The sequence below is a fragment of the Scyliorhinus torazame genome, chromosome 4, assembly GCF_047496885.1.
Source record: "Scyliorhinus torazame isolate Kashiwa2021f chromosome 4, sScyTor2.1, whole genome shotgun sequence".
Taxonomy (NCBI): domain Eukaryota; kingdom Metazoa; phylum Chordata; class Chondrichthyes; order Carcharhiniformes; family Scyliorhinidae; genus Scyliorhinus; species Scyliorhinus torazame.
This window is the reverse complement of record NC_092710.1, coordinates 83,152,313-83,171,495: the sequence shown is the minus strand read 5'-3', so window position 1 is coordinate 83,171,495 and position 19,183 is coordinate 83,152,313. Positions and strand designations below refer to the sequence as shown.

The 19,183-nt window shown below is 49.4% G+C and overlaps 1 protein-coding gene across 3 annotated transcripts in view; it reads left to right on the top strand.

Annotated features, from left to right (window-relative positions):
- The window catches only part of pex19 (peroxisomal biogenesis factor 19), a 54,112-nt gene that overhangs the window by 19,772 nt on the left and 15,157 nt on the right, over positions 1–19,183 (top strand). For all 3 annotated transcript variants that reach the window (XM_072498329.1, XM_072498328.1, XM_072498331.1), the window contains exons 5-6: positions 543–722; positions 17,936–18,112. In XM_072498329.1, coding sequence (XP_072354430.1) covers positions 543–722; positions 17,936–18,112 — 357 coding nt within the window. The remainder of the gene's footprint in view (positions 1–542; positions 723–17,935; positions 18,113–19,183) is intronic.

Genomic DNA, 19,183 nt, shown 5'->3' with positions numbered 1-19,183 from the left:
CCCCCTCCCCCGTCTCGCCCCCTCCCCCGTCTCGCCCCCTCCCCCGTCTCGCCCCCTCCCCCGTCTCGCCCCCTCCCCCGTCTCGCCCCCTCCCCCGTCTCGCCCCCTCCCCCGTCTCGCCCCCCCCCCCGTCTCGCCCCCATCCCCGTCTCCCCCATCCCCGTCTCCCCATCCCCGTCTCCCCCCCCATCCCCGTCTCCCCCCCCATCCCCGTCTCCCCCCTCCCCGTCTCCCCCCCTCCCCGTCTCTCCCCCCCCCTCTCTCTCCGCCCCCCCTCTCTCTCTCTCTTCGCCCCTCTCTCTCTCTCACTTCGCCCCTCTCTCTCTCTCTCTCTCTCTCACTTCGCCCCTCTCTCTCTCTCTCTCCACCCCTCTCTCTCTCCGCCCCTCTCTCTCTCCGCCCCTCTCTCTCTCCACGCCTCGCTCTCGCTCTCACTCTCTCTGCTGCTCCCTCCCTTCCCCCCTCTCTCCTTGGGGGAAGGGCAGTGTGACTAATTGTAGTCCTGTGGTTGACCTCCCTTTCTCTCTCTCTCCCTGAGGCAGGGTGCTGACACTACAGAGGAAGAGTTGAGCCAAGCGATGGGCAGCCTGGGAGTGGATGTGGGGCTGAGCGAGGGAGCTGCAGAGCCAGAGGGAGGCTTCCTGCCAATCATGCAGAGCATCATGCAGAACCTGCTGTCCAAGGACATCCTGTACCCATCGCTGAAGGAGATCACTGAGAAAGTGAGACACTGACAGAGATTCACCACATGGACGTGTGCAGCTAGACCCAGGGGCACATACACTCCCTCACTCACTTGCACTCACACTCAGACACATACTTTCCTTCATTCTCCCTCACACTTGTTCTCCCCGTGTCTGCGTGGGTTTCCTCCGGGTTCTCAGATTTCCTCCCACAGTCAAAAACGTGCAGGTTAGGTGGATTGGCCGTGATAAATTGCCCTTAGCGATCAAAAGGTTCTGAGGGTTATTGGGTTAGGGGGATAGGGTGGAAGTGAGGGCTTCAGTGGGTCGGTGCAGACTCGATGGGCCGAATGGCCTCCTATACTGTATGTTCCATGTTCTTCCTGACACACTCTCACTTACATACACATTCGCACACATAAATTTGCACACACACAATCACACACTCTCACAGTCACTCTCACACACATTGTGGGCAGCACGGTAGCGCAGTGTTTAGCACAGTTGCTTCACAGCTCCAAGGTCCCAGGTTCGATTCCCGGCTTGGGTCACTGTCTGTGCGGAGTCTGCATATCCTCCCCGTGTGTGCGTGGGTTTCCTCCGGGTGCTCCGGTTTCCTCCCACAGTCCAAAGACGTGCAGGTTAGGTGGATTGGCCAGGATAAATTGCCCTTAGTGTCCAAAAAAAAGGTAACGTGGGAGTTACTGGGTTACGGGTATAGGGTAGATAGGTGGACTTGAGTAGGGTGGTCTTTGTAAGGGCTGGTGCAGATGGGCCGAATGTAAATTCTATGATTCACACACCGACACACACTAACACAGACACACACTAACACAGACACACACTAATACAGACACACACTAACACAGACACACACTAACACAGACACACACTAATACAGACACACCCTAATACAGACACACACTAATACAGACACACACTAACACAGACACACCCTAATACAGACACACACTAATACAGACACACACTAACACAGACACACACTAATACAGACACACACGAACACAGACACACACTAATACAGACACACACTAACACAGACACACACTAATACAGACACACACTAATACAGACACACACTAATACAGACACACACTAACACAGACACACACTAATACAGACACACACTAATACAGACACACACTAATACAGACACAGACACACACTAATACAGACACACACTAATACAGACACAGACACACACTAATACAGACACACACTAATAGACACACACTAATACAGACACACACTAATACAGACACAGACACACACTAATACAGACACACACTAATACAGACGCAGACACACACTAACACAGACACACACTAATACAGACGCAGACACACACTAACACAGACACACACTAATACAGACACAGACACACACTAATACAGACACACACTAATACAGACACAGACACACACTAACACAGACACACACTAATACAGACACAGACACACACTAATACAGACACACACTAATACAGACACAGACACACACTAACACAGACACACTAACACAGACACACACTAATACAGACACACACTAACACAGACACACACTAATACAGACACAGACACACACTAACACAGACACACACTAATACAGACACAGACACACCCTAATACAGACACACACTAATACAGACACACACTAATACAGACACAGACACACACTAATACAGACACACACTAATACAGACACACACTAATACAGACACACACTAACACAGACACACTAACACAGACACACACTAATACAGACACAGACACACACTAACACAGACACACACTAATACAGACACAGACACACACTAATACAGACACACACTAATACAGACACAGACACACACTAGCACAGACACACACTAACACAGACACACACTAATACAGACACACACTAATACAGACACACACTAATACAGACACACACTAACGCAGACACACACTAACACAGACACACACTAATACAGACACACACTAACACAGACACACACTAACACAGACACACACTAATACAGACACACTAACGCAGACACACACTAATACAGACACACACTAATACAGACACACACTAACGCAGACACACACTAATACAGACACACACTAACACAGACACACACTAACACAGACACACACTAACACAGACACACGCTAATACAGACACACACTAACACAGACACACACTAACACAGTGCACAAATTCTCACACACACACATTCACGCACTCATTCACACACACACATGCACACATTCACACATACAGTCATATTCACACACACATTCACACACACACTCATTCCCACACACACACACACACACTCATTCCCACACACTCATACACACACACTCATCCACACACACTCATACACACACACTCATCCACACACACACTCATCCACACACACACTCATCCACACACACTCGCATCCACACACACACATCCACACACACACACACACACTCTCATCCACACACACACTCATTCCCACACAGGCGCACACACTTATTCACACAGCTCATTCACACCCTCATTCACTCACGCACGCACTCATTCACATGTGACTCATTCACACGCACACTCAATCACACAGACACTTATTCACACATGCACACACATTGACACACACAAACATTCACACGCACACTCTCACACACACTCACCCTCTCACGCACTCATTCACATGCACACACACACATTCACACACTTATTCTCTCACACACACTCATTCATTCACACATGCACACGCATTCACACACACGCACACTCATTCACACACACACATTCTCACACACCACACACAAATTCACACACACACATTCACACACACATTCACGCACTCATTCATTCATGCACTCATTCACGCCCTCATTCACACACTCATTAACGCGCGCACACATTCACACGCACTCATTCACACGTACAGTCATTCACACGCACACTCACTCACGGCACACTCATTCACGTGCACACTCATTCACGTGCACACACACTCATTCACACACACTTATTCTCTCACACACTCATTCATTCACACATGCACACGCATTCACACACGCACACTCATTCACACACATTCTCACACACACCACACACGCCTACACATTCACACATACACAAATTCACGCACACACACATTCACACACACATTCACGCACTCATTCATTCATACACTCATTCATTCATACACTCATTCACGCCCTCATTCACACACTCATTAGCGCGCGCACACATTCATCCATACCCACATTCATCCATACACACACTCATCCATACACACACTCATCCATATACACACTCATCCATACACACACTCATTCACATACACATTCACACACACACACAGACTCATTCCCACACACACTCATTTCCACACACACACTCATTCCCACACACACTCATCCATACACACTCATCCACACACACTCATCCACACACACTCATTCGCACACGCATTGTCACTCATTCACACACGCGCACACTCATTCACACGCACTCTCATTCACACGCACTCTCATTCACACGCACTCTCATTCACATACACACTTATTCACATTCGTGCTCACACGCACATGCAGTCATTCACACACACACACACTCATTCTCACACACACGCACACTCATTCTCTCTCACACACATGCACACATTCACACACATGCACGCTCATTCATACACTCATTCACGCACACACATTCTCGCTCACGCCTTCACACAGACATTCACACATACACAAATTCTCACACATACACTCTCATTCACACACACACACAGGTTTACACACACAGACGTTTACGCACACACACACATACATTCATTTACATGCACATACACACTCATTCTGTCACACACACTCATTCACGCACACACACTGATCCATGTACACTCATTCACACAAAGGCACACTTATTCACACGCTCATTCACATACTCATTCACTCACTCACTCACGCCCTAATTCACACCCTCATCCACACAAGCGCCCACTCATTCATGCACACACTCATTCACGCGCATGCTGATTCACGCACACACTCATTCATGCACACACTCATTCATGCACACACTCATTCACGCGCACACTCATTCACGCGCACACTCATTCACGCGCACACTCATTCACGCGCACACTCATTCACGCGCACACTCATTCACGCGCACGCTCATTCAAGCGCACACTCATTCACATGCACACTCATTCACACACACACACTCATTCACACACACACACTCATTCACACACGCACACTCATTCACACGCACACTCATTCACACGCACTCATTCACACACACTCATTCACACGCACACTTATTCACACACACACACTCCCATTCACACACACAGTCCCATTCACACACACTCACATTCACACAAATGCGCATACATTCACAAAAACGCGCACACATTCACACATGCGCACATTCTCACACGCGCACATTCTCACACGTGCACACATTCACACAAATTCACACATGCACACTCATTCACACACACACACTCATTCACACACTATTTCACACACACTCATTCGCACACTAATTCTCACACACACACATTCTCACACACACATACACTCATTCGCACACTCATCCGCACACTCATCCACACACGTGTTCACACACTCGTTCACACACTCATTCACACTCATTCACACACACACGCTCATTCCCACACACACACTTATTCCCCCACACACATCCCCACACGCACACACATCCCACGCACACACTCATCCCCACGCACACACTCATCCCCACGCACACACTCATCCCCACGCACACACTCATCCCCACGCACACCCTCATTCACACGCACACTCATTTACACAGGCACACACACACAAACATTCAGTCACACACATTCAGTCACACACACATTCATTCTCACACACTCACACACACACACTCATTCACACGCACTCATTCACACGCACAACACATTCATGCACTCATTCACACAGCCATTCTCTCACACACACACATTCTCGTGCACTCTCATTCACACGCACTCTCATTCACACGCACTCTCATTCACACGCACACTCATTCACATGCACACTTATTCACATTCGTGCTCACACGCACATGCAGTCATTCACACACACACTCACTCATTCTCACACACACGCACACTCATTCTCACACACATGCACACATTCACACACATGCACGCTCATTCATACACTCATTCACGCACACACATTCTCGCTCACGCCTTCACACAGACATTCACACATACACAAATTCTCACACATACACTCTCATTCACACACACACACAGGTTTACACACACAGACGTTTACGCACACACACACATACATTCATTTACATGCACATACACACTCATTCTGTCACACACACTCATTCACGCACACACACTGATCCATGTACACTCATTCACACAAAGGCACACTTATTCACACGCTCATTCACATACTCATTCACTCACTCACTCACGCCCTAATTCACACCCTCATCCACACAAGCGCCCACTCATTCATGCACACACTCATTCACGCGCATGCTGATTCACGCACACACTCATTCACGCACACACTCATTCACGCACACACTCATTCACGCACACACTCATTCACGCACACACTCATTCACGCGCACACTCATTCACGCGCACACTCATTCACGCGCACGCTCATTCAAGCGCACGCTCATTCAAGCGCACACTCATTCACACACGCACACTCATTCACACACGCACACTCATTCACACGCACACTCATTCACACGCACACTCATTCACACGCACTCATTCACACGCACACTTATTCACACACACACACTCCCATTCACACACACAGTCCCATTCACACACACACTCTCATTCACACACACACTCATTCACACACACTCTCATTCACACACACTCACATTCACACAAATGCGCATACATTCACAAAAACGCGCACACATTCACACATGCGCACATTCTCACACGCGCACATTCTCACACGCGCACATTCTCACACGTGCACACATTCACACACAAATTCACACATGCACACTCATTCACACACACACACTCATTCACACACTATTTCACACACACTCATTCACACACTCATTCTCACACACACACTTATTCTCACACACACATACACTCATTCGCACACTCATCCGCACACTCATCCACACACGTGTTCACACACTCGTTCACACACTCATTCACACACACATTCACACTCATTCACACACACACATTCACACGCACACTTATTCACACACACACACTCTCATTCACACACACTCTCATTCACACACACTCTCATTCACACACACTCTCATTCACACACACTCACATTCACACAAATGCGCATACATTCACAAAAACGCGCACACATTCACACATGCGCACATTCTCACACGCGCACATTCTCACACGCGCACATTCTCACACGTGCACACATTCACACACAAATTCACACATGCACACTCATTCACACACACACACTCATTCACACACTATTTCACACACACTCATTCACACACTCATTCTCACACACACACTTAATCTCACACACACATACACTCATTCGCACACTCATCCGCACACTCATCCACACACGTGTTCACACACTCGTTCACACACTCATTCACACACACATTCACACTCATTCACACACACACATTCACACACACACGCTCATTCCCACACACACACTTATTCCCCCACACACATCCCCACACACATCCCACGCACACACTCATCCCCACGCACACACTCATCCCCACGCACACACTCATCCCCACGCACACACTCATCCCCACGCACACACTCATCCCCACGCACACACTCATCCCCACGCACACTCATTTACACAGGCACACACACACAAACATTCAGTCACACACATTCAGTCACACACACATTCATTCTCACACACTCACACACACACACTCACACACACACACTCATTCACACGCACTCATTCACACGCACAACACATTCATGCACTCATTCACACAGCCATTCTCTCACACACACACATTCTCGTGCACTCTCATTCACACGCACTCTCATTCACACGCACTCTCATTCACACGCACACTCATTCACATGCACACTTATTCACATTCGTGCTCACACGCACATGCAGTCATTCACACACACACTCACTCATTCTCACACACACGCACACTCATTCTCACACACATGCACACATTCACACACATGCACGCTCATTCATACACTCATTCACGCACACACATTCTCGCTCACGCCTTCACACAGACATTCACACATACACAAATTCTCACACATACACTCTCATTCACACACACACACAGGTTTACACACACAGACGTTTACGCACACACACACATACATTCATTTACATGCACATACACACTCATTCTGTCACACACACTCATTCACGCACACACACTGATCCATGTACACTCATTCACACAAAGGCACACTTATTCACACGCTCATTCACATACTCATTCACTCACTCACTCACGCCCTAATTCACACCCTCATCCACACAAGCGCCCACTCATTCATGCACACACTCATTCACGCGCATGCTGATTCACGCACACACTCATTCACGCACACACTCATTCACGCACACACTCATTCACGCGCACACTCATTCACGCGCACACTCATTCACGCGCACGCTCATTCAAGCGCACACTCATTCACATGCACACTCATTCACACACGCACACTCATTCACACGCACACTCATTCACACGCACACTCATTCACACGCACTCATTCACACGCACACTTATTCACACACACACTCCCATTCACACACACAGTCCCATTCACACACACACTCTCATTCACACACACTCTCATTCACACACACTCACATTCACACAAATGCGCATACATTCACAAAAACGCGCACACATTCACACATGCGCACATTCTCACACGCGCACATTCTCACACGCGCACATTCTCACACGTGCACACATTCACACACAAATTCACACATGCACACTCATTCACACACACACACTCATTCACACACTATTTCACACACACTCATTCACACACTCATTCTCACACACACACTTATTCTCACACACACATACACTCATTCGCACACTCATCCGCACACTCATCCACACACGTGTTCACACACTCGTTCACACACTCATTCACACACACATTCACACTCATTCACACACACACATTCACACACACACGCTCATTCCCACACACACACTTATTCCCCCACACACATCCCCACACGCACACACATCCCACGCACACACATCCCACGCACACACTCATCCCCACGCACACACTCATCCCCACGCACACACTCATCCCCACGCACACCCTCATTCACAGGCACACTCATTTACACAGGCACACACACACAAACATTCAGTCACACACATTCAGTCACACACACATTCATTCTCACACACTCACACACACACACTCATTCACACGCACTCATTCACACGCACAACACATTCATGCACTCATTCACACAGCCATTCTCTCACACACACACATTCTCGTGCACTCTCATTCACACGCACTCTCATTCACACGCACTCTCATTCACACGCACACTCATTCTCATGCACACTTATTCACATTCGTGCTCACACACACATGCAGTCATTCACACACACACACACTCATTCTCACACACACGCACACTCATTCTCTCTCACACACATGCACACATTCACACACATGCACGCTCATTCATACACTCATTCACGCACACACATTCTCGCTCACGCCTTCACACAGACATTCACACATACACAAATTCTCACACATACACTCTCATTCACACACACACACAGGTTTACACACAGACGTTTACGCACACACACACATACATTCATTTACATGCACATACACACTCATTCTGTCACACACACTCATTCACGCACACACACTGATCCATGTACACTCATTCACACAAAGGCACACTTATTCACACGCTCATTCACATACTCATTCACTCACTCACTCACGCCCTAATTCACACCCTCATCCACACAAGCGCCCACTCATTCATGCACACACTCATTCACGCGCATGCTGATTCATGCACACACTCATTCACGCACACACTCATTCACGCGCACACTCATTCACGCGCACACTCATTCACGCGCACACTCATTCACGCGCACACTCATTCACGCGCACACTCATTCACGCGCACGCTCATTCAAGCGCACACTCATTCACATGCACACTCATTCACACACGCACACTCATTCACACACGCACACTCATTCACACGCACACTCATTCACACGCACACTCATTCACACGCACTCATTCACACGCACACTTATTCACACACACACACTCTCATTCACACACACTCTCATTCACACACACTCTCATTCACACACACTCACATTCACACAAATGCGCATACATTCACAAAAACGCGCACACATTCACACATGCGCACATTCTCACACGCGCACATTCTCACACGCGCACATTCTCACACGTGCACACATTCACACACAAATTCACACATGCACACTCATTCACACACACACACTCATTCACACACTATTTCACACACACTCATTCACACACTCATTCTCACACACACACTTAATCTCACACACACATACACTCATTCGCACACTCATCCGCACACTCATCCACACACGTGTTCACACACTCGTTCACACACTCATTCACACACACATTCACACTCATTCACACACACACATTCACACACACACGCTCATTCCCACACACACACTTATTCCCCCACACACATCCCCACACACATCCCACGCACACACTCATCCCCACGCACACACTCATCCCCACGCACACACTCATCCCCACGCACACACTCATCCCCACGCACACACTCATCCCCACGCACACACTCATCCCCACGCACACTCATTTACACAGGCACACACACACAAACATTCAGTCACACACATTCAGTCACACACACATTCATTCTCACACACTCACACACACACACTCATTCACACGCACTCATTCACACGCACAACACATTCATGCACTCATTCACACAGCCATTCTCTCACACACACACATTCTCGTGCACACTCATTCACACGCACACTCATTCTCGTGCACACCATCTCACGCACACCTTCACACACACACACATTCATACATACACAAATTCACACACACACACGTTTACACACGCACTCATCCACACACGCACTCATCCACACACGCACTCATCCACACACGCACTCATCCACACACGCACTCATCCACACACGCACTCATCCACACACGCACTCATCCACACACGCACTCATCCACACACGCACTCATCCACACACGCACTCATCCACACACGCACTCATCCACACACGCACTCATCCACACACGCACTCATCCACACACGCACTCATCCACACACGCACTCATCCACACACGCACTCATCCACACACGCACTCATCCACACACGCACTCATCCACACACGCACTCATCCACACACGCACTCATCCACACACGCACTCATCCACACACGCACTCATCCACACACGCACTCATCCACACACGCACACATTCACACACGCACTCATTCCCACACACACGCACTCATCCCCACACACACGCACTCATCCCCACACACTTATCCACACGCACACACTCGTCCCCACGCACACCCTCATTCACACGCACACACACAAACATTCAGTCACACAGACATTCATTCTCTCACACACACTCTCACACGCACTCATTCACACGCACAACACATTCACGGTCATTCTCTCACATGCACACTCATTCACATGCACACTCATTCACACGCATGCACACTCATTCATGTGCACACATTCTCGCACACACCTTCACACACGCGCACACATTCACTCACACTCATTTGCGCCCCAATTCACACCCTCATTCACACAAGCGCACACTCATTCACGCACACACTCATCCACACACACTCATCCACACACACTCATCCACACACACTCATCCACACACACACTCATTCACACACACACTCATTCACACACGCATTCTCACTCATTCACACACGCGCACACTCATTCACGCGCACACTCATTCACACGCACTCTCATTCACACGCACTCATTCACATGCACACTCATTCACATGCACACTCATTCACATTCGTGCTCACACTCACATGCAGTCATTCACACACACACACACATTCTCTCTCACGCACACTCATTCTCTCTCACACACATGCACACTCATTCACACACATGCACGCTCCTTCATACACTCATTACGCACACACATTCTCGCTCACGCCTTCACACACACATTCGCACATACACAAATTCTCACACATACACTCTCATTCACACACACACAGGTTTACACACACAGACGTTTACGCACACACACACATACATTCATTTACATGCACATACACACTCATTCTGTCACACACTCATTCACGCACACTCACTGATCCATATACACTCATTCACACAAAGGCACACTTATTCACACGCTCAATAACATACTCATTCACTCACACTCACATTCACACCCTCATTCACACAAGCGCCCACTCATTCATGCACACACTCATTCACGCGCACGCTGATTCACGCACACACTCATTCACGCACTCACTCATTCACGCACTCACTCATTCACGCACACACTCATTCACGCGCACACTCATTCACGTGCACGCTCATTCAAGCGCACACTCATTCACATGCACACTCATTCACACACGCACACTCATTCACACATGCGCGCACATTCGCACACTCACACATTCACACGCACACTCATTCACATGCACACTCATTCACACACACACACACTCATTCACACACGCACACTCATTCACACGCACACTCATTCACACACGCACACTCATTCACACACGCACACTCATTCACACGCACACTCATTCACACACTCACATTCACATGCGCACACATTCACACAAATGCGCACACATTCACAAAAACGCGCACACATTCACACACGCGCACATTCTCACACGCGCACATTCTCACACGCGCACTCATTCACACACTATTTCACACACACTCATTCACATGCACACTCATTCACACACGCACACTCATTCACACATGCGCACACATTCACACGCACACTCATTCACACGCACACTCATTCACACACACACACACTCATTCACACGCACACACTCATTCACGCACTCAGTCATTCACGCGCACACTCATTCACGCGCACGCTCATTCAAGCGCACACTCATTCACACACGCACACTCATTCACACACGCACACTCATTCACACATGCGCACACATTCACACACGCACACATTCACACGCACACTCATTCACACGCACACTCATTCACACACACACACACTCATTCACACACGCCCACTCATTTACATGCACACTCATTCACACGCACACTCATTCACACACGCACACTCATTCACACACGCACACTCATTCACACGCACTCATTCACACACACTCACATTCACACAAATGCGCACACATTCACAAAAACGCGCACACATTCACACACGCGCACATTCTCACACGCGCACTCATTCACACACTATTTCACACACACTCATTCACACACACACTCATTCTCACACACACTTATTCTCACACACACATACACTCATCCGCACACTCATCCGCACACTCATCCACACACTTATTCACACACTCGTTCACACACTCATTCACACACACATTCACACACACACGCTCATTCCCACACACACACACACTTATTCCCCCACACACATCCCCACACGCACACACATCCCATGCACACACTCATCCCCACGAACACACTCATCCCCACGAACACACTCATCCCCACGAACACACTCATCCCCACGAACACACTCATCCCCACGCACACACTCATCCCCACGCACACACTCATCCCCACGCACACACTCATCCCCACGCACACACTCATCCCCACGCACACACTCATCCCCACGCACACACTCATCCCCACGCACACACTCATCCCCACGCACACACTCATCCCCACGCACACACTCATCCCCACGCACACACTCATCCCCACGCACACCCTCATTCACACGCACACTCATTCACACAGGCACACTCACACACACATTCAGTCACACACACGTTCATTCTCACACACACACACGCACTCATTCACACGCACTCATTCACACGCACAACACATTCATGCACTCATTCACACAGTCATTCTCTCTCACACACATTCTCGTGCACACTCATTCACACGCACACTCATTCTCGTGCACACCATCTCCCGCACACCTTCACACACACACATTCATACATACACACATTCACACACACACACGTTTACACACGCACTCATCCACACACGCACTCATCCACACACGCACTCATCCACACACGCACTCATCCACACACGCACTCATCCACACACGCACTCATCCACACACGCAATCATCCACACACACACACTCATCCACACACGCACTCATCCACACACGCACTCATCCACACACGCACTCATCCACACACGCACTCATCCACACACGCACTCATCCACACACGCACTCATCCACACACGCACTCATCCACACACGCACTCATCCACACACGCACTCATCCACACACGCACTCATCCACACACGCACTCATCCACACACGCACTCATCCACACACGCACTCATCCACACACGCACTCATCCACACACGCACATATTCCCACACACACACACTTATTCCCACACACACACTTATTCCCACACACACACACACACTTATTCCCACACACACACACACACTTATTCCCACACACACACACTCATCCCCACACACACTCATCCCCACACACACTCATCCCCACGCACACACTCGTCCCCACGCACACACTCGTCCCCACGCACACACTCGTCCCCACGCACACACTCGTCCCCACGCACACTCATTCACACGCACACACACAAACATTCAGTCACACAGACATTCATTCTCTCACACACGCACTCATTCACACGCACAACACATTCACACGCACACACTCATTCACAGTCATTCTCTCACACGCACACTCATTCTCATGCACACTCATTCACGTGCACACATTCTTGCACACACCTTCACACACGCGCACACATTCACTCACACTCATTTACGCCCCAATTCACACCCTCATTCACACAAGCGCACTCATTCACGCGCACGCTGATTCACGCACACACTCATTCACGCACTCACTCATTCACGCGCACGCTCATTCACACGCACGCTCATTCACACACGCACACTCATTCACACACACACACTTTCACATGCACACTCATTCACACGCACTCATTCACACACATACACTCCCATTCACACACACTCTCATTCACACACACTCACATTCACACAAACGCACACACATTCACAAAAACGCGCACACATTCACAAAAACGCGCACACATTCACACACGTGCACATTCTCACACGTGCAGACATTCACAAACAAATTCACACATGCACACTCATTCACACACACACACTCATTCACACACTATTTCACACACACTCATTCTCACACACACTTATTCTCACACACACATACACTCATTCGCACACTCATCCGCACACACATCCACACACCTATTCACACACTCGTTCACACACTCATTCACACACACATTCACGCTCATTCACACACACACGCTCATTCCCACACACACACCTCCCCACACGCGCACACATCCCCACGCGCACACTCATCCCCACGCACACACTCATCCCCACGCACACACTCATCCCCACGCACACATTCATCCCCACGCGCACATTCTCACACGTGCACACATTCACACACAAATTCACACATGCACACTCATTCACACACACACACTCATTCACACACTATTTCACACACACACTCATTCTCACACACACTTATTCTCACACACACATACACTCATTCGCACACTCATCCGCACACACATCCACACACTTATTCACACACTCGTTCACACACTCATTCACACACACATTCACACTCATTCACACACACACGCTCATTCCCACACACACACACACTTATTCCCCCACACACACCTCCCCACGCGCACACACATCCCCACGCACACACTCATCCCCATGCACACACTCATCCCCACGCACACACTCATTCACACGCACACTCATTCACACAGGCGCACACACACAAACATTCAGTCACACACACATTCAGTCTCTCACACTCACACACACTCTCACACGCACTCATTCACACACACTCATTCACATGCACAACACATTCACACACTCATTCACACAGTCATTCTCTCACACACACACACATTCTCGTGCACACTCATTCACATGCACACTCATTTTCGTGCACACCATCTCGTGCACACCTTCACACACATACATTCACATCTACACAAATTCACACACACGTTTACACACGCACTCATCCACACACGCACTCATCCACACACGCACTCATCCACACACGCACTCATCCACACACGCACTCATCCACACACGCACTCATCCACACACGCACTCATCCACACACGCACTCATCCACACACGCACTCATCCACACACGCACTCATCCACACACGCACTCATCCACACACGCACTCATCCACACACGCACTCATCCACACACGCACTCATCCACACACGCACTCATCCACACACGCACTCATCCACACACGCACTCATCCACACACGCACTCATCCACACACGCACTCATCCACACACGCACTCATCCACACACGCACTCATCCACACACGCACTCATCCACACACGCACACACTCATTCCCACACACACACACTCATTCCCACACACACACACTTATTCCCACACACACACACTCGTCCCCACGCACACTCGTCCCCACGCACACTCGTCCCCACGCACACTCGTCCCCACGCACACTCGTCCCCACGCACACTCGTCCCCACGCACACTCGTCCCCACGCACACTCGTCCCCACGCACACTCGTCCCCACGCACACACTCATTCACACGCACACTCATTTACACACACACACACACACATTCAGTCACACACACATTCATTCTCTCACACACACACTCACATGCACAACACATTCACACGCACACACTCATTCACAGTCATTCTCTCACACACACTCATTCTCATGCACACTCATTCACACACACGCACACTCATTCACGTGCGCACATTCTCGCACACACCTTCACACACGCGCACACATTCACACATACACAAATTCACACACACTAACACATGTTTACACACGCACTCATCCACACACATACTCATCCACACTGCTCATTCACACATTCATTCATTCACACTCATTCACACACTCATTCACACACAAACATTCACTCACACACACGCTCACACTCAGACGGACTCATTCACACGCACAACACATTCACACGCACAACACATTCACACGCACAACACATTCACACGCACAACACATTCACACGCACAACACATTCACACGCACAACACATTCACACGCACAACACATTCACACGCACAACACATTCACACACACACTCATTCACACACACACTCATTCACACAGTCATTCTCTCACACACATGCACATTCATTCACGTGCACACTCATTCACACACACGCACACTCATTCACGTGCACACATTCGCGCACACACATTCACACATACACAAATTCACATGTTTACACACGCTCATTCTCACACGCTCATTCTCACACACACACACATTCACATGTTTACACACACTCATTCACACACACACACACACATTCACGCCCGCAAGCTCATGCACACGCATGCTCATTCACATTTTAAAAATAAATTTAGAATACCCAATTAATTTTTTCCAATTAAGAGGCAATTTAGCTTGGGCAATCCACCTACCCTGCACATCTTTTTGGGTTGTGGGGGCGAAACCCACGCAGACACGGGGAGAATGTGTAAACTCTACAAGGACAGTGACCCAGAGCCGGGATCGAACCTGGGACCTCGGCGCCATGAGGCAGCAGTGCTAACCCACTGCGCCACCGTGCTGCCCCACACATGCTCATTCACACACGCTTGTTCACACACTCGCACGCTCATTCAAACATACTGTTACACATTCACTCAGATGCACAAACATACACTCACACACATGAACTCTCAGACACGCTCCCAGACTCATTCTTTCTGATAATTCTGCAGTGGAGCAAGGAGATGGGGAATTATTGTGTGTAATAACTCCTCTCCTCCTCCCACCTCTCCATCCTCATTTCCATCCCAGTATCCTGAGTGGCTGGCAGCCCACCGCGACTCGCTACCTGGGGAGCAGGTACGGAAGTACGAGCGTCAGCACCTCATCATGGGGCAGATCTGCGAGGAATTCGAGACAGAGACAGAGGGTGAGCCCGAACATCGACAGCAGCTCCGCTTCGAGACTATCCTGGACCTCATGCAGCAGGTGAGTGAAATGAAATGAAAATCGCTTATTGTCACGAGTAGGCTTCAATGAAGTTACTGTGAAAAACCCCTAGTCGCCACATTCCGGCACCTGTTCGGGGAATGTGGCGACTAGGGGTGGGATGGGGAAGAGAGGTTCTGATCAGATCGCGAAGCTTACTGCAGTCTATCAGCTGGTGGGGGAGTGGCGGGAGAATAGAAATGGAAGGGAGTAGTGGGTGGGGGGGATTGAAAGGCAGGGAATGCAGAGAGATCACAGGGCTGGGGGTGGGGGGTCATTGAACCTGGGTTCAATCAGCCCAGGTTTTTAATCCACTTGCAGATGGAACTCTTTCAGTGGTTTACAGAAAGCGATAAACTGCGTTTGCTGAACTGAGAGCTCCGTAGGAGGCCATTCAGTTAACTGTGTCCCTGCTAGCCCTCTGCAAGCAACTCAGTCAGTCCTACCTTTGCCCCATAGTTTTTCTTCTCACATTGGTCAAATTCCATCTCGAAAGCCTCGACTGAACCTGCCTCCACCACGCGCTCGTACAGGTGCTCCCCAGACCCGAATCACTCGCTGCGTAAAAACGTGTCTCCTCATATCTCCGTCGCTGTATTCAGCAGTCACAATCCGTGGGCAGTCTTGCTTTGCCCAGAGGCTTCTTAAAGAATGACGGCGTCACTTGCTTTGGATGTTTATCTTCCTCGGCCCTGTTCCCACCAAACAGTCTTTGCAGTTGCATTCGCTCATGTAGCCATTTCCAGATAGTTCACAGAGGGCAGTTGTTAACCTTGTCTTTAATGGGTTGGAATACATCTCCCTTTCACTCTGTCTCCCTCTCTGTCTCCCTCTCTGTCTCCCTCTCTGTCTCCCTCTCTGTCTCCCTCGCTGTCTCCCTCGCTGTCTCCCTCGCTGTCTCCCTCGCTGTCTCCCTCGCTGTCTCCCTCGCTGTCTCCCTCGCTGTCTCCCTCGCTGTCTCCCTCTCTGTCTCCCTCTCTGTCTCCCTCTCTGCCTCCCTCTCTGCCTCCCTCTCTCTCTTCCTCTCTCTCCCCCCTTTCTCTCTCTCTCTCTGTCTCCCCCTCTCTCTCA